We start from the raw sequence: 27,241 nt of genomic DNA on the forward strand, positions 1-27,241 counted from the left end.
TTCTGGTCGCCACATGGCCCAGAATAATAATACTTCCGTGCGGTCGACTTTTTTCCATGGTAGCTCTCTTTGCCGTGAAAAGTGTTCCCTATTTAGAGTAGCACGCCCCTTGAAAAATCTTGCTAAGATGATTTCATAAGGGTAAGCAGATGTGCACCACGGTGCTGTATTACTATTTCCGTTTCCGTTCCTTTCACCGGCTCTTGCCACGTGCCTTAAGGTACATAATACATATGTACAAGCACTTCGAATAACTTTTTTCTAATTTACTAACGAGAGGAATACCATTTGGCAAGATTTTCTTTTCACGTGACTCTCCACATTATTGATTCTATAATATTTTTAAGCACTTTATTTTTAGTTAATTCTTCCAGCAATATTTTATCCTTGAATATTTTTCTTTAAGTAGAAATTTTTTACATTTGGACTATTAAATCTGTTCAAATCGTTCCAATTTTATGTCAAAGCTCTGTTTGTTAGCGATTTCATAGTTTGGAGTTTGCAGCGAATCAGAAGAATGGTAACGGATGAGTGAGTGAAAGAGAGAGAGAAAAAGAGAAGGAGAGTAAGGAAGAGAGAGAGAGAGTGACCTGTAATTGTGCAGTATGTAACGAGTGTCGTTCGAATGAAAACTATCTTTCCATTTTTTACGATCATCAATCGGTAGAGATCATTCACTTGTTTCCTGAACATAATTTGTGATACATCCATTCTAATTAATCTGTTAATTACGAAGTTTAATTTCAAAAACCCCTTACGGGGTGTGCAGATGAAATCAAGCAATGACGAGTATAAACGTTGACTGCAGGGTAAATTATAAATTTCCATTTTTGTTCGTTAAAAAATTAAAATTTCATTGTTGAAAAAAGGTATTGTTATTAAAAGCTTAAAAATTGCCAAAGATAATAAAGTAAGGTACGCAAAACAATTCGGGCAATAGCGGATGCATTGGGGAAAATAATCAACTCAACTTATAAAAAGCAATACATTATACGGAGTATAACCGATATACCAAAGAGAATAATCAAATAATCAAACTTTCTTTTTCCAAACTTCCTTTTTTATAAAATACATAATAGTTTTACTGAAAGTATAAAGGAAACATACCACTAAATGTCGATTTATATTATTTTGTATTAAAATTTTGACTTTTTTTTATAGTAAACGGTAATTTTTTATTTCACACGACGAGTATACATGTCAACCGCATCAAAATAAAACTTTGCTTTGACGTGTATACACGTCGAGTGCAGTTAACTGGCCAAACTATGTATAAAAATCTCGTTTCAGATATAACTTTTTTAAAATCCTTCTGTTCATTGGAACGTTAACAACTGCGTATTAATTGTCGTTTAGCAGTGATTCACGTAACGAGAGATTGCTGTAATAGCCATTAAAAAGTCATCAATCAAATATTGGTTTCTTTTCAAAGTTCGTTTCCAAAGAACATTAGTTTCTTTTATATAGGTCTTGGAACACGCGGGTTTTCCTCTCATATTTGGAATTTCCAAAGTACTGCGGGTTTCTTCTTAATCCTTTCGCTTTGTATGCGGGTTCTTATTCTGTGGTAAAATTTAAAACGTTTTCTTATGTATAGAGTTATGCGGCAAATCCTAATCGTGAAATCACACTGATTTACAGAGAAATATCTATACAGCTTACGTATGTCCTGTATGATGTGTATTATATATATTAACTATGTTTAGTATAAGCTGTATGGAAATACCAGAATAGAAGAATAATATTATGAATAAAACATTGTACTTACAAACTTAACAAAATTATTATTGTTCCCGTAATTTTAATATATTCCAAATTATTTAGACGTCTTTATAAACACAATTTGTACATAATTGGATTTCTGCATTTCTGTGGCCGTCCAAATTATTCTCCTATTTAATAATTACTTAAGAGAACATTTCTCCAGTTTTAATCATTGAAATCTAAAAGTAGGAGTAATTAGATAAAAGTTGATTATCGTTGCGTGATTATTATTAGGTAATTACCTGATCTTAGTCTGCAACGTTATGTATCTCTCCGGAGTCTTAATGGTGAATTTCTGTAAGCCCTTAATGCTTTTAATGCGATCGTTTAGTGCGAGTTTAACGCATCGAACGAGTAATTAACTTGTCGTTATCTACATTTACGAACGTTCCATTATACGCTGCCTTTACGATCTTCAGTTTTTAGAAATTTCGATCACTTTGCTGTTTCACAATCAACTCCGGATTTACGCGTATCTTCTGTATATTAAATTTTGCCAATAACGGTGACTTTAAAAAATAACAGTTACTGCGTCCGATTATTATAACGTTTTATTTATAAAAATCATAAAACGAACGCTTGGAAATGTAAATAGGATTGTAAGTAAAAAAATATTTAGTATTAAAGTGATTTTTAATTTCTAGTCAAGTTAAAATAAAAAATTAAATAGTAAACATCGATTTTGTTAAAAAAAAAATAAAAGTTATTACTTTATAAACAGCAAAATTTGAGGATAAAATATACAACTATTTGTACGAACAGTTTAGCTTAAATTTTTATTGGTTTGGTCGAGCATTGTTTCTCGATAATAAGCAAGAGAGGAATAGATAGGTACCATTAGTTATCGATAGTTGATTATAAGAAGGTATACGATATAGATTATCGCAAACTATATGATATATTGTGTATCCCTTACGTGATACGAAAAATGTAAATTACAAGTTTATCAACAACACTTGTAGATAAATGTAATAAACCGTACTATAGCGTAGATTTTATCGAGGGAAATATTACAAGAATGATATATTTAAAGCACGAACTTGAACAAGCTTACCTTGTAAATTACAAATGGTTTGCATAATTTAAGAAAACTGTACTATAATTTAAATTCATATATTTCTCCTTGACTAAGTTCAAGTTAGAAAATATTGATGGATAAGTACGTCGATAAAGATTTATTGACATACTTATAAAATTGTAGATTAGCAGTATTTGCGATAGAAATTTTTCGACTTCTATCGTTGCACAATATAGAGAAAGAGTTTCTACTTTCGTCGAAATTGATAATTTGGAAATAATTTTTGTATGGGAAAGATAACAATAATTCTTTCGTTTCTTCTCTCGACAGTTCAAAATGTATTTTATTTTATTCTTTATTATTTCATTATTTATTATAATTGATCTCGTTCTTATATTTTTCTTAAATACAGGAATCACCATGCAGTGCAGAATTCGAATGGCATACAAATGTAACTTGTACCTGCCAATCAAACTCTCAGCAACCTACTGTTTCTCCAAACGCACATGAAGATGTACATGAATTGGCTCCTAGTCATAGTGAGTATAAAAATTACAAAAAAATCTCAATTTTCATCCAACATAGCGACACAAACTTGTTCCTGTAGGTATACAAAATATTTAATTAAAAATAGATCATCTTAATATTTGTTGTTCTAATTGCGCTATAAAAATATATGAACAATTGATTCTTTCTCCTTGTTAACTCATTTTTTTCAATGTTACCAATATTGATATTATTTTTTTTTACATGTGTATATACGTATTAATATAATGATCTTGTACAATGTACATGTTTTGTTGGTAATGTGAGAATTATTAGAAACAGAATATAATAAGTATAATGAGTAAGAGTATAATGATTAGACTGCGGATATTTATGGAAATTCAAATTTCTATGCAGGTCATTAAAAAGGTAACTGAAACGTAGGTAGAAGGTTATTTTACTTGCCTATGTATTATAGATAGGGTATTATATTTTGAATATTTTATATATTTTTCTATATTATGTACGTGCATTCTATGCATTTTTATGCCTTCTAATCATAATTGTGTGAAAATACACGGTCGAATAATGGTGATAAAATTTTGATGAATTTTTCTCTTCAGACGTATATAGATAAAGCAGTGAATCTTGACACAAGAGTTTTAATTTTAACTCAATATCTGTAGTATCATAAATTTCATTTATAAGCACTTTTACCAGGAAGGAGGAACAACATATAATTACGTTGCGATAAAGGTTTGAGAAATCGGCTATCTTGATGGTGATGATATTACAAAATTTATTAATTAATTTCATGGCACTTTGATTCAATTACGATCATTTCTGTGACTAAACAAGACGTACAATCACACAGAGCAGTGACCAGTGGAATCACACTTTTTGCGGTCAAACGGCACTTTTTCAAGCTTAATATTAATAAGTCAGTGATCAAGGGTAACGCTTTGAAGTAAAAATTCTGAAATTCGAATCGAAACTAGATATCTTAATTGTTCATTATAGAACATGAAGTGGCGTAAGCATTTTTTAATTCGTCTATTGACAGTCCGACGTTTATAACAAAATTTAAGTCCCAGAAGGGTTTTAAAAAAATGTTAGCAAATGTTAGATACGAGATTTCTTTCATACGAAAATTCAGACAATCGTTCTAAAAGAAGATATAAATTTTACGTGCAACCTTCTGCAACTTTGAAATTTCTACGCACTTAAACAAATTGAAACCCTTAGAATTTCGACGTCTGGACTGGTTGAACCTACAAATGAATAGTATCCTGAGCTTGTTTGTACATTTCCTTTATCCACTGTACTGAAAAGAAGACAAATACATAAACAAGCATCGAAATATCATTCATTTTTCAGTTTTTCATCTTCCGTTAGTTTTACGCGATTTTAATCAGTCTTCGCTATTCGCTTTTATCAGACAGACGTGTTTCGTTTGTGTATTAGCGTGTTTAGTTTGAATTACACGTGCTTATACATAATTCCGTATTCGTAGTTTATTTATAGTAAATACGTAGTTAGTTTGTAGTACAGTGTATTATAATTCCTTGAAATAATTTTACATAATAATGTCGCAAGGTATGTGTGACTTCTTCGTTGCGATTTCGTCTGCAGAAGGTTAAATATTTTTATTTTTCTGGATAAATATTATTTACAAAATAAAGATCGATATATGGCACAATGAAAAGGATGCCTATGTGTAGTGGCTTGGACAACTTAGAGTTAGAATCAAATTAATAAATATTAAATATAATTATAATATATATGTATAGTAGATAATCATGTATATATATATAATATAATGTATTTATTTTTACAAATAATTATATATTAACAACTAATTTTTATTATATTACAGTTATTATTAATCACATTATGGACTAATATAAGTATGGACATTAGTCAGTTCTGTTTTGTCGAAGAAGATTAAAATGATGACGTTTAGCGAAAAGCGACTCACCAGCCCACTGCACTATGCATATCGGTCATAAATTTCAGATTTAGCATTAAAATCAGAGAAATCTACAGAAATGGACATATTAAATTTATCTTATCCAATCTCCAATTATCATCAACTCGAATGTACATAGTTAATATTAAGAAATTAGAACCAAAATATCCAAACAAAATTCACTCAGTTCCCCGATTTGTCTTATGGATCCTTTCCCCAGGAAGCTCTTCGATTCCTGTCTGAATATTCTTTCTGTACAACTACTTAGAATACAATTTACAGAAAATATAGATTGCATATCAATGTTAATATAGATAAATATAGATTCCTAAAAATATTAAACTGCTAAATTATGTTAATAATATTACATTGCTAAATTATATTTAATGTATTATATTTATACATTGAATTTGTATTAAATTTAGGTCAGAAAGAAATTACGATTATTCGTGAAGTAGGACAAGGGAAAGAGGGATAAAGGTGGAATATCAAAGAGAAAGTGGGGAAAACCAGAATTTGCCGATGTAATGTGTGTTTTCAATGCTTAACACGTATCCCACATCTTTATCGAACATCGATCCGAGAAATTTATTTAAAATTGTTATTATAATATCGTATTGTTCATCTGTTACAGCTGGTACAATTGCAGGCATCGTGTTGAGTGTTATCGCCCTGGTAGCAGCGTTGCTTTATTTTCGAGATCCAGATAAACGAGCATGTTTGCGCTCTTGCATGAATCCATTTTCCTTGAAAAGAGGCAGTGGTCGCGTTCAATACTGCAGGGTACGTTATAGAAATCGCATATTATATTATTAGTTATGAATTACGCATATTATATTCATATCTGTATCTATATTAGTTAATTAGCAATAACATGACGAATTATCAGAAGATAGTAAATATTCTCGTAATTAGATTACTAGTATTTGCGGAAATTTATGTTTTTCTAAGCAGAATTGAAGAGACGGGATTTAAAGAGATAGATACGTGTTCGTTTATTATATTTTCTAACTTATAACGTTAGATGTTTTATATATTTTTGCATGTTAGACGCATTTCGTACATTTTTCAATCTATTAATTTTCCATAAGGATATAAACATATGCAATTTACTTATAATTGCAAACATAATGTTATATATAAAAAAGCTTTATTTGGATTGTGACAATTTAAAAGAGTATAAATAATTATATAGTTTTTGTCTTTTATTTTATATTTATGTTATATTACTTTATAATATATCCTTTGGTCATTCGTCGTTTGTCTATTTCGTTCTTCTCGTGATATTAAAAATTACGTAAAAATAAATTTCATTGTATTAAAACAAATTATATCGGTTATACCGGCCTTTCTTTGCAACTTATCTATTATCTGCTATTATGTTTTTGCGTTTCATTAAAATTCCTGACACGTCTGTCAGTATTTTTAACTTTTCCATTTTACGAATATCCGTGCCTTCGGTATGTCACTAATTTACATCATCGATAGATAACGTTCACATACGTAGGAAATTGTTTAGATAACATCAATTCTCGTACTTTCGTGTACATTAATAATTGCACGATTGGTCAATATAGTGGGTTAAAGTAAAACTGATTATATTTCGTTCCTTGTACCGTTGTATAATAAGTTTCCTATAATTAGTAATTATCAGTGTGAGATTTGTCTTTTTCTTTTAACGAAGAACATGATTATATTGATCTCTTGTTTTAGCTTCAAATGAAATAAACATTAATCTTAAAACGCAACATGTATATATGACATTGATAACAGCCTAATGAAGTTCATACGTCAATTACTATTAGCGAAAAAATATTCTTGAAACAACAAATTTGTGATAGATCAAATATGGAATAAACAAATATATATTTTACAGAGCATTCATTAAGAAAATTAAAGATATTATTAAAGTCATGTCAAGTTATATTGTGATCAAATTATAGATATAGTGAAACTTATAGATATAGTATATAGTAAAATGAAATAAAACTATATAACATCACATTAAGATCAATCTTAAATAATTAATTATTTTTTGTTTAGGTCGAAACTACAGAGGAAGCTCGTCTTTTGCTAGACGTCGATCCAACGCAGTGCCAAACAGATAGCGACGATGATCTTTTGAATGCCTAGTCATATCTCATTGTTGTTGTTTATCCTTAAAACTTTATTTTATCTAAGTTTCAAAACACACGAGAAATATGTACTCTTATCGAACACGTGAAATTCTTGCTTGAAACGCGTGAAAACATACTTTTCTGCTTTCTTTGCATTACCATTGGTTCCGTGCCATAAATTTATTAGTATTAACATTTAGGACTGTCACGTAGAAGAAATGATTTTAGTAAATATAGTTTTCGTGTTTCAATGTAATAATTAATATCGGCTCTTGTTTCATTTAGAACTTTGCCAACACGAGAGTTACTTGTGGAAATATTCAAACTAATAGATATACAGATAGGTTGAAACTGAAGATATCGTTTGGTAAAATTGGTAATATTTTTCACATGGAGTTATAAATTTTCTGAACTATTATCTTCTATTTGGAAAAATAAGTTCAGTAATTCGATTGACATTATACGATAAGGTTGTAAAGTAGAATTATAAAATTTATGAATTAAAAATTAATTTGATGATTCTATAGTAATGTGATTTGAGTCTAAATTAATTTTTATTCTTCTAAGAAGCTTGTATATATTTTACGTTTGTTTAAAATAGATATGTTTTATTTCTAACTGTAATAGGAGATAGTCTTCTAAGAAATCAAAATTTTTAACAAAGCAATTGAATTATTTCAAGGTATTAAATTACCAATTGAAACACTGTACTTATATACTCGGGAAATTTAATTTTTTTCTTATTTTTCTGTTTGAAAAATACTGATGGAAAGCCCAAAGAAAGTTTCCAAAAGATAATCTTTCCTTTTTTGGTTTCTATTCTGTAACAAGATTTTTGTTACCTTCTATGGTACGGAATTTATATATAATGTTTATTTTGATAATTAAGAGAAAACAACGTTCTTTACAATGAAATTAATATAAAGCTTCTTAAATATTTTTGTGATTGATATATTATAAAGCATTCCAGTATATTTTTAAAAGAAGATTATATTTTATATTAGAATATTAAGAATCAATTTGAAGCTTTTCGTATACAAGAAAGAAATTTCCAAAATTCATTAAAAAATCAACGATGTATTTCAAACAGATCTATTAACAAATATTCTATATGAAATGCAATATACATATAGCAGTATCATATTGTACTCAACTAATAAAATTTGAAATAATTGAATAGAAATTCTAATATCACTGGATCTCTTGACAGCAACAATATTGTGCTTGTGATTTATGTAATATTTGTTTTTAAAATGTCATTATATCGATAATATTGACGGAAATATTTTATTGTAATTTACCAAACGAACAATTGTAGCATAGTTTGCAAAGCTTCTTTATAGTTCTTTATTTTGTGAAATATGTAATATGTTAGTTAATTATTTTATCTATGTATCTTTGTCGATTATAAAAATATGTAATTCCAAAGGGGTACTTAATCTGCATCTGCAACAGTTTTTAAACGATGTGTCTATAAATAAAATCTTTTAATCATTGTAATGTCTTTCTTGAATGTACACTTAATAAAGTGAAGCTTTCCGTTCCAACTCTTTCATCGTCGATATTTCTAAAAATTGCTGAAAGAAACAAATGTATCTCACATTAATCTGCTAACGTTAAAACATTGAACCGATTAAACTAAACATTCACACGCCTTCGTATACCTGAAGCGCTCAGGCAACACTTCAGGCAACTTTAGAAATGGAATTAGCGATACCTGAACGAAATATAAAACAATTATGGTTGTGGAAAGGTCGTGAAAAGGTCGTAGAAATTCCTTTTTCTGACCATCGACCAGTCGAGCAATTACGATTAGCTGACGGTTCGTCGCAAGTAATCACTTTTACGTCACAGCCAGTTATTGATAAGACAATGGACATGGAAACTTAAATGCGTTGTTATGAAATAAATTGTTCTAAATGCTAATGTGCCGATTCAGAAAATACCTTACTGTTTTCGTAAGCGAGTGTCTAAAAATTATCTAAAAAAATCTTCATTTCTGTTTTGTTCCTCCGGACTATGTATGTATATTAATACTGTATCTCTTCAGCAAAATGGAATATATTATTGGCGATATATGTCGTATTGATTAATATTTAATATTAATGTTTTTAAATTATTAATATTAATACTAATTCTGTAAAGGAACTAAATTATCATATTCCTGAATCATTGTATTTTAGGTCCAACTAGAAGGGAATAAACGTTTGAAACTCCTTACCTTTATAAGGAAGTACGTGTTTCCAATAACTTACTCATGTTTTTTGGAGAAAAGACAGTAATATAGAATATGTCGATAATTTTCGTCACAGGCATCCATCTGTTCAGCATGTTCACTGTAGGTTCTACAATGTACCGTTTGACCATTTAGGATCGTGCAAATCTGGTTGCCATATGTGCAACAATAGAATACAAGGAGATTTTCAGGAACTTTATGGTTAAACAGCTGGACGATTCTCGTATACTATATAACATGATGGTATACTTGTAAAATATAACACATAGTAATACTCGTGAAATATTAAAATAATAATTGTCTGATGTTAATAAGACAGCGTGGTGAATATAACATCTGTAATTCTCTATAATTATCACGAACATAATACTTTAATCCATATGTACTACAGATAATTAAAAACTTATCCGATAATCTTTAGGAAATATTATCAGAAAATGATAAAAGAAAGATTTAAAAATAAAATATGTTAAAAGAAAGATTTTCATATATAATTTTCTAATTTAAAATCAGTACTGTGTACATCTAAAAAAATGTTCATTTAAAAGGAAGATAATATTCTATATATAAAATAATTCAAAGGCAATGTAAAAAAATGTAGACTTTCGTTAAATTCGTATTTAATCAACGCTGGCTATTATTATTATTCTTGTTTAACAAAGTTATTCCATGAGACAAGTTTTAATAGCATGTAACTGTAATACCAACTTGCAAGGGTGATTTTTAAGCCAATTTAATCGATTGGTAAAATAACACTACTTTTACTAAAATGCTTCATCTTACCTATAACAGAAAGACAAATCACAACTCTAGATTTTATTTTCCTATTTTCACAGCTATTTATAAAGGCATTGTATTATGCTAATTACATATTCTAGAAAAGATAATCCACAGATATAAACTGATAAATATGACAATCAATACTTTAAAGGTATTCAAGTTTGAGATATTTTCAAAGATGTATATCCATCTGCTTCACAACTACCCTTTGTAAATCTAAAATGAACAAATTCCATATTTCCAATTTCTTTTAAATAAGAAAAAAGTCATCTCTTTCTGTTACCAAAAATTACACTGTATCTTGCACAATCAACATACAATAATCGTTAATAATAATGGAACAAAGGATCAGATGGGAGTTACGCGTCCGCTCGTGTGAAAGTATCACACGGTGAAACGGAAAGCGGATATGGAGTTTGTAAAATCGAAAAAAAGTCCACAGATAATGTGTACATTAATTTATGTAATATTCCACTCTTTCCGTAATACACGCCAAGACATGATTGAAACAAAAACTTCGCCCACCGCGGATACAGTAACGCGTGCTCTGCGCACGTCTGAAACAATACAATCAGGAGAAAACGAAAGCTCGTTAAACTCGGTAACAATTCGATTCGGTATACCACACCAGTGTGCGCGTGATACATCGACAAATGTAATTACACAACGAATTTTCTCTATTCGATCACACAGCAAGTGTCCTTTCGGCTTACAACGATAATACAGGCGTGTGTACGATCTGGGACATGGAGAAAAAAGAAACGAAAAGCGATATTTACTCGATAGGGGAAAGAAATCATCCCTAAAACGTGTCACATCCGATCCCGTGATGATTACAGTACGCTCTTTCGCTCTAATCGATAGAAAATAATTTTACGGAACCGCGTTTCTCGGGAACACTATGATCTACGATCAATGGAAACGTGAAAACCGAGGAAGGCTCTGTGTTTCTGTGTGCGTATCCTGCGTGTATGTCACGCCTGTGTCGCTTTATAATTCGTTTTTATAATTCGCAGCGAGTTCGCAGGTGACAAAAAAAAAAAAAAAAAGAAAAATGAAAAACAAAAATATGTTAAACTCGAATTTTGTGTCGTGTACGTAAAAGATACTTTCGCGTGATCTTTACCCGTGTATTTTGTGTGTAACCGCGTGTACCTGTGTGCGTGTGAGTGTATACGTGTGTCGAAAGGACAGGAAACGAATTCAGTCATAACAGCTAGCGTATTTTTTGTTTTCCATAGCACATACATTCATTATACGTAGATTGTTCATAGCTTAATGTGGTTCCTCTATCATCTTTTTTTTTTTGGTTTATAGCAACAGCGAATACACTAGAGCTTTTTTTTTTTGGTCAGATTAACAAACGAACTCGCGATTTCAATCTGCCGCCGATACGTCGATTATGCTCACGCGTGCCGGATGTTGACCATGACCGACTAAGCCCATGCATCATTGGCAGGTTGTCGGGATTCGTTTCGTACAGATGGGAGACCATAGTCTCATCCGGCAATGACCGGTCTCCCGGTTGAAGGAAAATTTTGCATTTGCTCTGGCGAAATGTTTCTTCATTTCTTTTTTTTTCTCCGCGCGATCGGATACCTCATGATTGAGAAGACCTACAAAGTAGCTATAAGAGATGCAGGAGCGTATTTCTACAAGCGTCTCGTCTCGAAAAACGCAAAATTAAAAGACCTCGCGCACATCTTCTATTATCATTTGACACGTTTTCCGTACTTTTGACGCGACGGTTCGCGCGCGAAACGAATTGTCGAATTGATCGAATTGCTATGTTTCGATCGATCGAAACGCACGCGACACGTTTTATTCTCCCTTCCTTTCTATCTTTATTCTCTCATTTCGCTTATTTTCTTCCCTCCCCCCTCCCAAAACCATTCCCTTAGTATTAATATTCCTAACAGGGACGATCGTTTCTTCTATTCCTTAAATGTCCGGCATGTAACGAACAGCATTCTTTCTCCGACGCTCGGAATAACGATTTGTTTGTTTCGCTTCTTTTCTCCATTCTCTCGTTTTTAGTCCTACATTTACAGTATTATATACAACTGTTTGGCACCAGAATTGTCTCTTAATCGAATTGATGCCAATGAAAGGTCCAATATGAACACGATCCACGACGTTATATACGACCGCGACGATGCGTTCGTTCACTCCCTACAGCCAATCGAACAGCCGTTCTTCGAAATCCACTGTCTTCCTTTTTCTTTTTGCGTATACGAATCATTTCTGGAAAGCCCGACGTTTCTGTAGACGTTTCTGTAGACCAATCTTCTCCTTCTGCAATTTCTTTTTTGGTTCTTGCCTTTCCTCGAACCAGAACCGGCCCTGCGTATCGAGAGGTGATCCAAACAGCGTTGAAAGTGTTGACACGTTAGAAATTCCTTTTGGCATAGTTTAGAAATATACATGTGTGTCCATCTTTGCTCTCGAACCACGTTATCAGTGGAATGTGTTGCATACCGGTGGCTACGGCAAAAATTCTTTCTTCTTGAAAAGAGCTTTTTGCCGGAGCCAGAAAATGGGGAACGTCATTGCCAAGTCGCCTTCGAACATCTCTTTCAGCTTCGACGAATTGTTCGGAAAATCGTATGAAATCGTCGTGCTCTTGGTTACAGTCGAGACGAGTTGGCAAAAACGTTCTACCGCCGTTCTAACGTCTACCAAACGCGTTACATCTTAACCCTTTTCCAATAAGTTTTCTCTCGTTTCCACGTTTTCGTTCCTCTTTGTTCGTTTCTTTTTTTCCTTTGTTTTGTTTTATTATCTCGTATTCTATGAAATGTGTGACTGACTGCCACTGGTATTTGTTTCTTTTTTTTTTCTTTCTTATAAATTCCAGACTGCCCAGCAGCCAGACGCACAACAGTTATCACAACTTAAAATCGTAATACTAATACATTACTCTTTTGTAAATATATTAATATTTTTAATCATAAATATTTTATGTATATATATATATATATTTATATTTTTTAATATATATATATATTATATTAATAACAACTGATTTTGTATTTATTCGATATTCGTGATTACGGGTTTCGTATCATGATACTTACTGTGACTTAGTAAAATACCATACGAAATGTCATGTACAGTTTACAGTTCACTTCCTTTGCTCGTTTTTCGGGACTAAATAACCAACTATACAACGTAAATGCGCAATGTATGGCTGTCAAGCGAATAAACAGGGGAGAAACTTCGTTCAATACTGTTGCTTTTCTTTGGTAACTTCATCTCGTGATTTCTTTTTTTCTTATTACTCTATCGCGTATTACTCCTTCTTTCACTCTTCTTTTTATTTGATTCGCTCGCTTTCTCACTCATCCTTTCTCTCTCTCTCTCTCTCTCTCTCACGCTCTCTTCTTTTGCATACACACGATACGTTTTTCTCTCACTCTCGTCTTTCGCGCTCGCTCTCTTCTCTTCACCCTTGTCTCTGGTTTGTTTTCTCGCTTTTTTCTTTACTAAAAAAATATCGATCAAAGCTACGTACAATGCTATATAATGAATATTAACATTTAAAAATGAGATCTAGTTATTTCATCCTAGCAACTCGGAAAGGGACATTAAAGATTACTTGAGTTTATAACGAAGTTGTCCATTGGACGAGCATTTTCGTTCTCGTTCTTCTTCTTCTTCTTCTTCTTCCTTTCTTCTCTGTTCTTAACAGTCACAGCTTCAGTTTGTAGCGCGTCGCGATTTATCCTGGCATATTTTCTTTTTTTGTTTTTTTTTCTTTTTTGCTTTTATTCCTGGAGCGGTTCTACTTGTGTCTTTTTTTTTTCTTCTGTGATCAAAGACAATTGTATTCACGTACGTGTGTAGATTCTGTTCTGTGTATGTGTACTATGTCTCGCGTATGTGGTATATACGTGTTGCTGTTGTTTCTGTTTGTGCTTACGTATAAGTTCGTACAGCGCGTGACCGTGGTCAAACAGACGAATTTCGAGGCCGATTTCGTTTGTTGCGTGTTGTGTCAAAACCGTGCCGCTTGCGTGTGCAAATACGTGGTATTCGTGGCGTGGCATCCTCGTTCTGGTTGTACGAGGGACAACATTCGCTCACTCAGAAGATTTCAGACTCCGTATCGTTCGAGGACGTGGCCTGAAGTGCCAGCTGCATGCTGGACTCTGTGTTACGCCGTTTCATTTTACCCTTGGTCTTCTTCAGCATCGTAGCCTAGGAAGGGACAGGATCACAAGGGGGCGCGCACAAAGGAACAAATATAGAGATTGTAATATGTCAATGCCAAGTGACCAAAGTGAAACGACATGTTCGGTTAAACACAGCTAGAACATTCCGCGGGCCAAAACACTGAGAGATAAGGATGCCAGTGAAACACGTAGTCTGGTAGACTTCTATTTATCTGAACCGGTAATTCTTTTCGCTTTATTGTAACATCGGCACCCCGCTGGGGGTAACCATCCACATGCTATATTTTTATTCTTTAAGCTATAATATTTTACCAAATGTCCTTCTGGACAAATTGTAAAAATTTAAACAAATAGTCAATAAAAAAAAAAAAAAACATCGGCCACAACGGCGGACATGAAAAAAACTGGCACATCGTTGTACTTATTAGAGAATTTGCATGCTGGTCGATTAGATCCAAGTGTTATTCAATTTTCTATCGTTTAATCATACATTCGTACGACTGGAAAAATTGTACGCTATGGAAATGAAATACATAGAACTTGATAAAATACGCGCCATTGGAAGATAAGGACGTACGTCGATACTTTTTTGTAACCACTGAAGTATAATTTACCGAATGTCCAGCTAGATAAATTGTAAAGTACAAATTAAATAATAATAAAAAAAAAAAAAAAACTGAAGTATTAGGACACCCATTGACGTTTAGTACGAACTGAATACTTTTCATTGCTTTTAGTTTTCAGTTACTTTATTCGAACCATGTGTAAAATTAATTAATACTTGTCGTAAAATATATTGATCGATTAATTAGAAAAGCAGATGACATAAAATTTGTTAGAGTTCTTTAATGAATATATATAGTAGGTGTTCCAATACTTTCGGACCGGTAGAATTTCTCGTTCAGATAAAAGGAATTCTCTTGCAAAATTATTTGCTGACTAATGGTATTAGCGAATTAACAATTTTTATCGCATGATTGTACAATTATGTATCGAGTATTCGTATAGGATTCATTAGTACCGATAACTCGCGTAACTTGTAACTTGTACAATTTTGTAAATAACATTAGTTCAATTTATGCGAGTTGAAGTAATTACGTAAATGATTTCTTTCCATAGTCAATTAATTAAAATTTCATTTCAATAAACGGAGTTCAGATAAATAGAGTTCTATTGTAAAAGTAAAATGTAAAAAAATTGATCGACGCTCGAAGGATCAACGTTCAGATGTTGAAATTTTAAAAGATTGATTAACGATATGATTAATATCGTTTAATTCATTATCTGCCTTAATCTCCACTTGAAGATTATAGAAAGGAATTATGGATAAATTTTGGATAAGCAAGAATGTAAACAAAATACGTATATACAGGCTGTCTCATAAAACTGAGCTAAGCGATAATTTTAGAACGTAAGAGGTTGAAAATGAAATTGTATTAGAAAAAGACAAACTGACTTCAAAAAGTGTATGATGTGTTTGCATCGGAAATGGTGTTTTAGAGATTGAAGATAATCTTCAATTCTCTTCTTTTTTTCGCTGAAGTATATATTGTATCTTTTTATGCAATTGGTAATTTTATTATAAAGAAATATTAAGGTACTTGTGTGTAAAAACGATTAGATTAGAGATAAAGAGTAGATAGTAAAGATAAAGATGTAACTTTGCAACATTTAGCGTACGAAAGATGAGGAAAGCACGTGTAAATACATATATTGCGTGTTTTAGAAAAATATCACTTGAAAAAACACCATGTATATCTAATGTAAAAATAAGCGCGTGTACCAATTAATAAGCTGGAGATCTTGATAATGAAATTCTTTTTATACTTCAGTATATTTCACATATTACTTAAAGATGATAGTTCGATAAAATAAATCATACTCTTTTAAAAGAATGTGCAAGATCCTTCGAGCGTTCATTACTGAAGCTGGGAAACACCATTTGAAAGAACGAGAATAATAAAATCATGTACAGTGTTGCGAAAATGTACAGGTTTTATAAGATTTTTAAAATATATACAGGATGCGATCGAAAGTTATATTTATAGCCATAACTGTATATATATATATATATACCACATTTCTAAATTCGATGTTTTCCGAAAATTAAGCTTCGAACAAAGTAAGTTTATCTATATATTCATTTCTCTTTTTCACAAGCAATCATTTCGTGTTCATTTGTATATAGCTTTCAACTGCACACTGAATATATATGTATATTTTCTTTCATTTTTCTTCAAAGTACAGGATGATTGTCACTGCTTATCGTATAATATTTCTAAAATATTGATAAAATTTTGTCAAACCTTTAACTTTTCACAACACTGTTTTACGGCAAGCTTGAATTGCGCTGAGCATTTAGGCGTGAGCGTAATTGATAAATTCTTGGACGCTAATATCTGACAACGTTAAGTAAATAACATTAATTAAAATTTAAAACTATTATCAAAATCATAGAGATAAGAGAAGAATCTTAAGATCTTAAAACCTTTCTGATATTCAATATGTTATTCAACTCTAGAACCATCGATGATCAAAGCATCAAAATATGGAATGGCAAAATTCTGCGGATAAAAATGTATTTGCAAATTCATCAAATTTTTGTAATTATTTATGAATTCGTCATTGCGACGATTCTGGTAATACGACAAATGCTACGGTCAATGCTACGGAAATAAATTGCGTTTCAATTTTTCTGGTAACCGGTTTTCCGATCTGAAAGAAGATATCTTGGAAGCCATGAAATCTTGATCCTAACTTTCTTAAAAACCAAACAGAAAGCCACGACATTCTGGTTCTATCTGGAACCAGATGACCTTGGAAATATAATCTGGAAAGTCAGGAGACTTTGACGCTGTCCAAAAATTTATCGTCCCTCCACACACACCGACGATACTGGCACAGAGAGCTACATGCGGCGGAAACATCGAATGGAGTTTTACTACACAGGAAGTACATGTACGTGTGTGTTTGTGTTTTATCGTAATGATCGCACCGAAACTCCCCTGTATCGTATGCAGCAATAGTACACGATACGAGGTGGAGCCTAGGCGGAGCACTAATTGAAAATTTCGTGTCTAATCGATCGACATAGACCGCAGAAACTGCGTTCTAGCTTTTGTTGCTACACTCGTCCGTGCTCTTGCTCCCCACCCCATTAGCGGGTGGAATCGAAGGTTCGGTATTCCGACGCTTGATCTTATTTTTCTTCAACATGGTAGCCTGGAGCGAACAAAGGAACAAGGAGACATTAGTTTTTGTGTGCGATTAGGGGTGGGAATGCATGCGCTGCCGGACACCAGCGGTTGGATCACGCTCTTATGGTGTCTGCGTAGAGCGTCATGGCAAGTTAGATCTAGCAGATAGTGCAGGTAAAGATGCAAGATCCTGCAGAGAGTCAACGTGCGACAAATAGATAGGTACGCCCCATCGTTCTATCGAAATTTCATGGGCTATCAGAGTTCTCGTGTAAGTTTGAAGTAATATGATTAGCCAAATTTTTAGAGACTGTAAATTAATAATAGCAATTAAATTGGTAGTAAAATAAACGAAGTCACGTAAATTTGATGAATTACAAGTTAGCTGATTATCTTATCTGACGTAAAATTGTAAATTTATAAAAACTGAATGTATAATTTATCATTCGAAATTTGTCAATTCGAACAGCTTGATAATTTGAAATGTCAAGCAATGAAATCGAGATAACCCGAGTTTTATCGAGTAACCGGAACGTTCTACAGATTGTACGTCTGAATTTGAAATGTCAGTAAAGTTCAATGTTTCGGGACGAGTGGATGAAATCCAGGCTACAGTTTTGATCTTTAGGAAAATGTTACGGGCTTTGTATCTGAAGAAATAATAAATAATTCATAGCTTTATACTACAGTTAAAAAGATTACGCTTGGTATTATTCGCGCGCGTGGGCTTTCATGAATGTCAAATCAGAAAATAAATTGATATCTCAGTTTCCGTTAAATTGATTTCCATGAATCAGCAAACAAACTATACTTATAAATGTGACACAATTTCCGTGAATATGTAACGTGTAAAAATGAGATAGAAGAAGAGCGGAAAATTAAAAAATTTCTTGGATGCGTTACATTCGCTCCGTTCTGTATTTCGATAGAATTATGGAGTCATTACGAGTGCCTGTAAAAAGATTACCTTTAGCGCTGATTTCAAAACTACAATATTCCCTGGACTCTGAACCCACGGTTCTCCGTCCACTTGTACTGGTATATCAGAGTGCAAATAAATTTTTATATGTCCTCCCTATGAAACATTCAAAAACAATTTCTTGCATCATATCACTGTATCATATTATATTTATAAAATAAAAAATTACTTGCTAATACTTGCCATTAGGCTTAATACTATTATTTGTTGGAAGTTCCATAAAAAAAATTTTAAAGAAAGGATAATTTCCAAGCATAAAGTTAGTTACATACATTTCTTTTTCTCATCATCGTCAATTATGATTTAAAATCGAAATATCAAATAATGTATTTAAATTTTGAAAAACATAGTACATACATATATTATGCTATATGTACACACTGAGTATTTTTATCGTCCTAAATATTCGACGTTATATACAACGAAGATCTTATTTCTAATTTTCGCTTCAATTGGATCTACAACTGCATTATGTATTGCGAAATATCCTAACAAAGCTAAGAATAGGATTTAAATTCACCTGCGCTATCCTCATCGCTGTGCGAAGACCAGATTGAATTTGTCCAAGGTGTATTACACCTGTAACTCCAACTACCTCTAACATTCCATCTCCGTGGTTCGGTGTATAAAATTGATCTTCCTTCGTATCTGGTCCCCAGGGATTTGCCCCAGAACCCCAACTACAATATAGTAGATTTTTAATGAAATTTAATTGTACATTCTTTGTATATGTGATATTGTAAATACGAAAAACTCCCTACTTAGATAATTATTATTAGATCGTGGAGTTTTATGCATGATTTGTAACAAATGTTACATGTTCAAAGTACAACGATTGTTCAAATAGTGAGTGAAACAAATCCTTGCTTAGGTTTCATCTTTTTAGTATAGTTTCAAAAAAAAGGCACGAATTTGCATAAACATCCACAATCTAGTTATTAATGAATGAATCACCTCAAAATGTTTAAAATAATTATTCCCTCAACTTGAGGTAATTCAACGACTCTGCCATCCACTTCTAATCGAATTTCTTTGTGCAAATCTTTGCACGGTTTCCGTTTCACCATTTTTCGTAAGCCCATTGTTACGTATACTCCCTTGTTGCGCAATCTGCTCTTGAATTTGTTCGGATTTTCTTCCCTTGCGTTGTGAAAGTCTAAACACAAATCGGCATCGATACCAATACCAAAGTAGTTGTTCATCACGAGTATTTGTGTATTGTCTTCGCTGGTAGCACCTGCGCCTGTAATATTTACGTATAAAATATTCGTATTTTATATTCATTTGACACCTTCACATTCATAGCGTATTATAATTTTCATAATGTTTCGTGATTTATAATTTTTACGTGAATATATCTTTATTAATTTTCTTTATTAATTCTTCGTCACTGAACTCTTGTCAGATACAATTGTTTTACACAAATGTCAGATTTTTGAACGAAATAAGAGTACAAAAATAAAATTTATTCATTATTAGTGGACACGTGAACTATCAACTTCGTAATTTCTTTAGTTGACGATGGAAATTATTTTTAATGTTACTCACCTCCTGTATTGGTAGCTAACTGTTTATCTTCCTTGTCTTCTGTATGAAATACAACAGTCCATCTATCCAATAAGGATTCCTCCGCATCGATTACATCTCGGAGTAAATTCAAGGGATCTTCGTCGCCGGTGTAACCGGAACCCCAGCACAGGACACGCGCGAGATCGTTTCCGGTTCCTAGGGGAACGATGGCGCAAGCAGGTGAGGAACATTCACTATCTTGTCCCACGTTATCCAAACATTGCAGGACCCATCCTATCGTTCCATCACCACCACAAACCAAGATTTTGTAATCCTTTATGTGACGGAAAACGTAGAGACTGCAATACAACGATGATGATCATATTAAATTACTATAGTTACTATCTTAGAACTAAATTCTTCTCTATTTTTACTTCTAGAAAATTTAAATTAAACGAAACCAGATCTTTCCAAATCAACCTTAATTCATTTACAATTGCACATTTTAACTATTCTTAAGGTATATTGTTTCATAATACTTCTACAATCTGGTAAACTGCCAACAAAGTATTCTATAATATTCAATGTATATTATAAATTACGAAATAGATATGACATTGTATTCTTAACATAAATTGTAGGTAAATATTAGGTAAGTATATTCAGATAGATATTACGAGTATCTACCTGTTAATTCAGAAGTGAGCTATCAAACACTTTTAGAATTGTATAGTTTGTTCTTTGCATACCCAGGAAGTGGACCTCCATTGTCGAGATCGAACACTTGGTACGGGTTCAAAAGTTTTCGGAAGCTGGAGATCAATTGAAGTCCCTGGCAACCGCCAGATTTCACGTTCACGAAAACGAGTAAAGGTTGTACCCCTGGGGGCACCATGCTTGGCTCGATACTTGGTAATAGCATGACTACAACAACAAAAATATTAAGGCGATTATAGTACAAAAAGTATTTATACATACATGTATAATGTGTAATGTAATTACATGTGTAATGTAAAAACTCATTGGCATATTAATATTTTAACGCTAGATATTTCAGGATATCTTATTAAATTTTTTCTCAACATTTTGTTTTTTGTTCGCGATTGTCATTTAAAGTTTTCCTACGTGTGAAGTGTGAAACATTAGAAAGAATGAGAATTAATAAACTACATTTTACCAAGGAACCACAGGTAGACACTATGTATGCTAATGAATTACGCAAACTAGATAGAATAAAAATACCTAAAAGATGTTTATCCTCATATTTTGATTCTCTCAACGTATACAACGCCGTGACTGCCTTGTTCGAGTCCTCGTAAATGATTACCATCGAGCCATATTCATAGTATATTGGACCGATAAAGGAGAATTTATTTTCTGAAAATATTCGAAACAAGTGATCGTTACGCGTGAAATTAATTATCGTAAAGTATTGTTTAGATATTGAAAGAATTACCTTTGCCTAAGAACTCGGTCAACATGTTTTCGTAACACCTTTCGGAGAGATTTGGTGGCAAATTGCCGACGAACAAGGCTAAATTAGGGCCATGGGGATCTTGCTTCAGCTGAAGGTAAAATCGCATCAACTCCATTTGCCTGATCGAATCTTGGCCCAGTTGTTTCATGATTTCCCATGGCTTCTCGTCACGAGACAAAACTCTTTCAGTGACTAGATAAACGTAATAATAATTTTTGTATACAATTGTATCTGATTATAATTATCAAAAATTATCGAATCAATCCATAAGTTTATGAATATCTTTAGTTATAACAAAGCAACAATAAAAATACATAGTCAAGATCTAATTCAATTTGAAATATAGTAATTATCATTTTCTGTTATGACTTTCAAATTCTAGTTCTGTAAAATAACTTTTATATATTTGTTTTCAGCAGATATACAAAAATGCGTACGAATATATGAATTCATCTGATATAACTAAATACGTTTCTGGAAAGGAACGAGGAATTAAATTATATCTTCAGACATAATCTACTCGAGTCTAGTTCCATTGCCAATAATATTTACTAACTAATCAATTCTACTTTGAATGCAATTTTTTATAACGAGTTAGGATTTCAGATTGAATTTGAGATTTACCACCGCGATCCAGAAGAATCTCGCTGCATCTGTAATCTTCCGATTTAAAATTTTGCAAACCGAACTTCTGAAGCGCTTCTTCGATTAAGTCCGCAACAGTTGTTGTTTCTGTGACAGATATCATACAGAATGACTCTGACACCTGTAGTTTGCCTGGATAGACGCGTACCTGTCCGCATTCGCTATCCCTGAAATTGTCAAGTTATATTTCAATCGCGTCTAATATTTTCTATCGGCTATGTTGGAACACGTTGCAAAGTTTCTAGATCGAAACTTACTTGAACCGTAAGAAGACAGCCGGACGTTTGCCCTCTCTGCGATTCAAGTTTAGAACCGGAGTTGGATCGCATAATTCAGTCTCATCCGTGGCATACAGGTCGGTGAGGTAAAAGTTGGCTGAATTTTTTGAGGAAATAGAAATATGTACTGTTAGGCTTCATGCCGTTTCAATTATGATACAATGTGTACTATCATTAATACATATTTACCATTAACAATATAAATATAAAAATTAGATAGAAATACAGAAATTAGATTAGATCATAGAAGGTATAACTGGAATATAATTGCAATGTATTTGTTTAGTTTCTTTCTGTTTTAGCTATAATGAAATGTGTAGTATCCTTAATACATATTTACCATTAATAATATTAATAGAGAAATTAGATAGAAATACAGAAATCAGATTAGATTATAGAGAATACAATTGAAATATAATTGCGATTAATTAAAAAATGTAAGTGAAATGTGATTACGAAATATATATAATAGGAATGTAATTGTAATTATTTCAAATACAGATGAAAGAAGTATAATCTTTCAATTGGAGCGAGGTAATCCTTGAAATGAATTTCAATGAAAGTAAGTGAAAATTTTAAGAGAGAACGTTTCTTTTAAAGATATTAACTCCGATATAATTTGTAGGGGGATTTCAATTTCAAAATGTAAATTTTTCATCACCGATTACAATAAAGATTTTTTCCATTATATGATATTGCTTGAAGCTATTATTAAGATGTCATAGTAACATAGTAATTATTAAATTTTTGCAAATAGCAAAATATTTTATAATGGGGCGCTAAGCTTCAAATAAGAAAATACTTTTGAAAAAAATTGAAAGCAGAAGGTACTGTCAAATAGAATAATTATAATATTATTGTAATTAATATGTCATGATCTTTTATAAAATTGAAATCTGAATAATATCTTTAATTGTTCACTCAGGACAATAGCATAATCGAATATAGAAATATTATATCTTTTTTCATCTATTCACAGTTTAGAATTAACGGGATTCCACTTCTAATTGAGTTTGCAAATAGAGGGAGAGACAAACATTTAGCATGAAATGTATGACAGAAGAACAATTCCACTGATACAAAACTATTCTGTTTCTAGTTGTCAGTTTGATCTTTACGTAGGAGTAAAATATAATGGTCAACTGTTTTGTTACTGTGGGCGTATAGATACATCTGACAGATTGAGTTCATGTAAATGCTATTGACGCACGAATGTGCGTGCAAATTTGTTCCTAAAAACAGCATTTTTCTAAACAATTCACAGCGTGTTAAGTATTATTAATATACTTTCCACGAATATACTCTCCCTGACAGTATAATATTTATTTGAAAATCTGTTCGGTACTCACACATTTATTCGTTATATAACATTAATAAAATGATTAGGATTGCTGGTGACAAATATACATGTAAACCTAATTGAAAATTATTGACATAAATTGGCGACGAAGCTTGTTTACGATTATTTCTTTTCTTTCCTTTAACCCTGCTGCAGTCTTCGAATTATTTTGACCTGAATCCTGTTGCAAATCTTATTCTCGTTTTAACGAAATTAGTGACAAAAAATTGAAACAAAAAACGAGGCATGTCAATAACGATTATTTCGTGCGTTTCTCAAAGTTAAACAATTTGTTATCGATAGAAAAACTCAAAGAACACATCAAAGATAAGTACAGGAGGCCACGTTAATACAGATGCAATTCATTTTGAAATCTCATTTTTATAATAACACTTTGTTCTATTATAAATTGAAATGAAAATATATATTTAGAGGAAACCCATTTCTCATAGTCTAGAGCAAAGTTTAATTCATATTCGTAATACAGAATTAATTTGTTTAACTTTTTATATATGTTAAATTATGACTGAACTTTTCCTAATAAAGAGAATAAACAAACTAACACTCATACAAAAAAGGTAAACCGCGATTGTCATAGTTTTTTGTCATATTCTAACTTTATTAGTAAAAACTATTCATTAATTATTACCATTTCACTGCATAGTGAACTACAAGTGTTTCATTTTCAGAGTCAAAAATCACATAAAAGAGTAAAATAAAAGAAACACTTTTAATTCGTCAAGTCTTGTATCCAAAAAAGGAAGATTCAGCAAAAACAAAACTAAAATACTAGAAATATTCCGTGTTCCTCATTAATTATCTCCTGTTAATTGCACTAATGAACAGATTGTTGATCTTTATGCAAATTCACAATTTCATGAAAATTACTAAAGAAACGAAACATATATAGAAATTTCTTTCACTTACTAAATATTATAACAAGTATCTTGTTTTAGATACTTTATACCTATGTACTTGTATATTATTTAGTACATACTCCGTAGTTTCTGTACCTTTAAATTTCTCATGAATGCATAAATATTCGCAATTTACTAACGAGGAAATCGTAACTTAATCAACCAGCGCTACAATATTATATTTTTATGCAATCGAACATTATAAACAATGCTCGTATGCACGTTGTCTTTCATGTTACCTTACACATTTTTATTCGACGTGCTTCAACAACTATGTCGCTTTCCAAATTTTAAAACAAGTCGTTTCGTATGGATTTTGGATACAGTTATTTACCTATTGGTTAACATAGTTAGTATAGTGCTCCTTATATAATAAATTTGACAAATGGAAGATACATAACGATTCATGTGTCGTTCTGATAATTATAAACCTTAACAGTTTGTAGCTTTATATTTTATACTTTTGAATATTCCTCTATGACGTATACATTCCAGAGCAAAAAGATTAATCTTCCAGTCGTGGGCGACGCTCAAATCGCGTCTACATGTTCCATTAATAAATATATCTATTTATTCAGCAAATTTCGTCAGGTCACGTTATTATCCTTATTCCTACAAAATTCCTACAAGGCGTTATGATACGCGTACGTTTAAATTCCAATAAAGTTGTTACAGTTGTAAATGTAATTATCTCTACTCAGTGTCTCGAACTCACACTCATCACCAGTGTAATTTAAGACTACAGTTACAACGAATATAATTTTCTGATATGAAAATCAGTCACGGTTAGAGGGTTAAGAGAAGATATCTCATACGTACTAGGATCTTTCGTAATGTGAAATGCACGAAGTGCTGATGTCAGGACCTGTTCGGTAGTAGCTTGCCGGGGCACCGAGATCACGCGAAATATCCGTCGTCTGAGGGAATTGTCGCCATCGTACACCTTGACCATCTCTATAGAAATAAGGGAGATCGGTAACAGGTCGACCATGGAGGATCAATCACATGAAACGTATTGAAATACCTTCGTCACCTCTTTCTTTATCTTCTTTCTCCTTTGGAGAACGCGGATCACGACTGTGCGTGCTACTCGTTGATTCGCCATTGTCACGATACCTTGTATCTCCGCTGCTAAACTCTTCCGATATGCTTCGCGCTGTAAAAGAAATCGGATGTTCGTTCCTGTAGCTTAGGCGAGTCAGGCTCACTGACGTATCAGCTGGTGAACTTAATAGCATCGTACAGCACATCGCGATACAGTAGCGCACGTTTAAATTCCAATAAAGTTGTTACGGTGGTCAACTCGAACGTCTATTTGGTGTTTCGAACTCGTTCACTACAGTGTAGTTTAAGACTACCATTACAGCGAATGTGTTTTCCGATCAACTTAACGTTTTCACGAATACGTCGCAAGAAACAGATACAAAGATACTTACGACAATTGCTACGTCGTTCTTCAGATCTTTTGTTAGTAAGGAGGACGGTTCGTCGAAGAACGCATTGCTGCAATCGTAGCGTAAACTTATCGACGAGGAACGAATTAATTACAGCGAGAGTTAGGGAGAAATATATCAAGGAACTCTTGCACGATCGAACTGATAATTTTACATAAGTCACAGGTGACGAGTTACTAACATTAATAAATACTCTTGCTTGACAGTGGCAAGTTTAACAGTAAATTGTATTATTTAGTAAATTACTAGCAAAGATTACGGATAAGAAATTATTCATTATAATTATCGTATCTGACAAAGGAATTATGAAATTATAAAAAAGAAGTCTAGAATTGAAAACTTTCAACTTGTTGATTTATTAGTATCGAATTAGCATTGGTAAATTATCGTGCAAGCAAAGGTCTCTCCATAAGTAATTTCGTCTTTTGTCTTACATTCTGAATTTTTTAAATCGAACAGTAACTATCTGTCATCCTTCGGCTAATTATACTATAAAATTCGTCGTATTTGTTATTAACAAATTCAGATAACACATTATTCGCCAATGAATGTGATATAATTTTTACGTTGTAAAATTATACAAATAACCATATTGTCATATCTTTTTCCCTTGTTCTCGCTGAATTTATTCCTTCTTCTTCGTCAACAGATTCAAGAGTATTGCCGGATCGAAATCACTATACCTGTGTGCTGAGAATTACGATATAAATTCTCGACTTATTGTAATTTAAGCAAACACTACTGTACTTAGGTGTAAGATAAATGCATCATATCGTTTATTGTTTTTTTTCAACTACCATTAAAAGATGCAATATATGTATATATATATACATATATACGTATATATATAAATATATATATATATAAATATATTTATACGCTTGGCAATCATTACTCAGAT

General features: G+C 32.2%; 2 protein-coding genes across 9 annotated transcripts in view; one reads left to right on the top strand and one right to left on the bottom strand.

Annotated features, from left to right (window-relative positions):
• Lerp (lysosomal enzyme receptor protein) overlaps positions 1-8,854 on the top strand; it is a 35,081-nt gene extending 26,227 nt beyond the window's left edge. The window contains exons 14-16 of the mRNA XM_072009583.1: positions 3,195-3,321; positions 5,872-6,020; positions 7,281-8,854. Coding sequence (XP_071865684.1) covers positions 3,195-3,321; positions 5,872-6,020; positions 7,281-7,370 — 366 coding nt within the window. The 3' untranslated portion in view covers positions 7,371-8,854. The remainder of the gene's footprint in view (positions 1-3,194; positions 3,322-5,871; positions 6,021-7,280) is intronic.
• A 1,959-nt stretch (positions 8,855-10,813) lies between these two features.
• Positions 10,814-27,241, bottom strand: part of LOC139990244 (diacylglycerol kinase theta) — a 43,344-nt gene continuing 26,916 nt past the window's right edge. For 4 of the 8 annotated variants that reach the window (XM_072009337.1, XM_072009334.1, XM_072009339.1 and 1 more), the window contains 12 exons: positions 25,911-26,042; positions 25,706-25,840; positions 22,610-22,727; positions 22,332-22,519; positions 21,687-21,899; positions 21,473-21,607; positions 20,980-21,154; positions 20,270-20,589; positions 19,676-19,964; positions 19,242-19,401; positions 18,710-18,817; positions 10,814-14,570 (listed from right to left, as the gene is read on the bottom strand). In XM_072009337.1, the coding sequence (XP_071865438.1) occupies positions 14,457-14,570; positions 18,710-18,817; positions 19,242-19,401; positions 19,676-19,964; positions 20,270-20,589; positions 20,980-21,154; positions 21,473-21,607; positions 21,687-21,899; positions 22,332-22,519; positions 22,610-22,727; positions 25,706-25,840; positions 25,911-26,042 (2,087 nt within the window). In that variant the 3' untranslated portion in view covers positions 10,814-14,456. Of the gene's footprint in view, positions 14,571-17,103; positions 17,768-18,709; positions 18,818-19,241; positions 19,402-19,675; positions 19,965-20,269; positions 20,590-20,979; positions 21,155-21,472; positions 21,608-21,686; positions 21,900-22,331; positions 22,520-22,609; positions 22,728-25,705; positions 25,841-25,910; positions 26,043-27,241 lie in introns of those variants that run through there. The other 4 variants (XM_072009340.1, XM_072009336.1, XM_072009335.1 and 1 more) reach the window with 2 other exon arrangements.

The sequence above is a fragment of the Bombus fervidus genome, chromosome 8 (assembly GCF_041682495.2).
Source record: "Bombus fervidus isolate BK054 chromosome 8, iyBomFerv1, whole genome shotgun sequence".
Classification (NCBI taxonomy): Eukaryota; Metazoa; Arthropoda; class Insecta; order Hymenoptera; family Apidae; genus Bombus; species Bombus fervidus.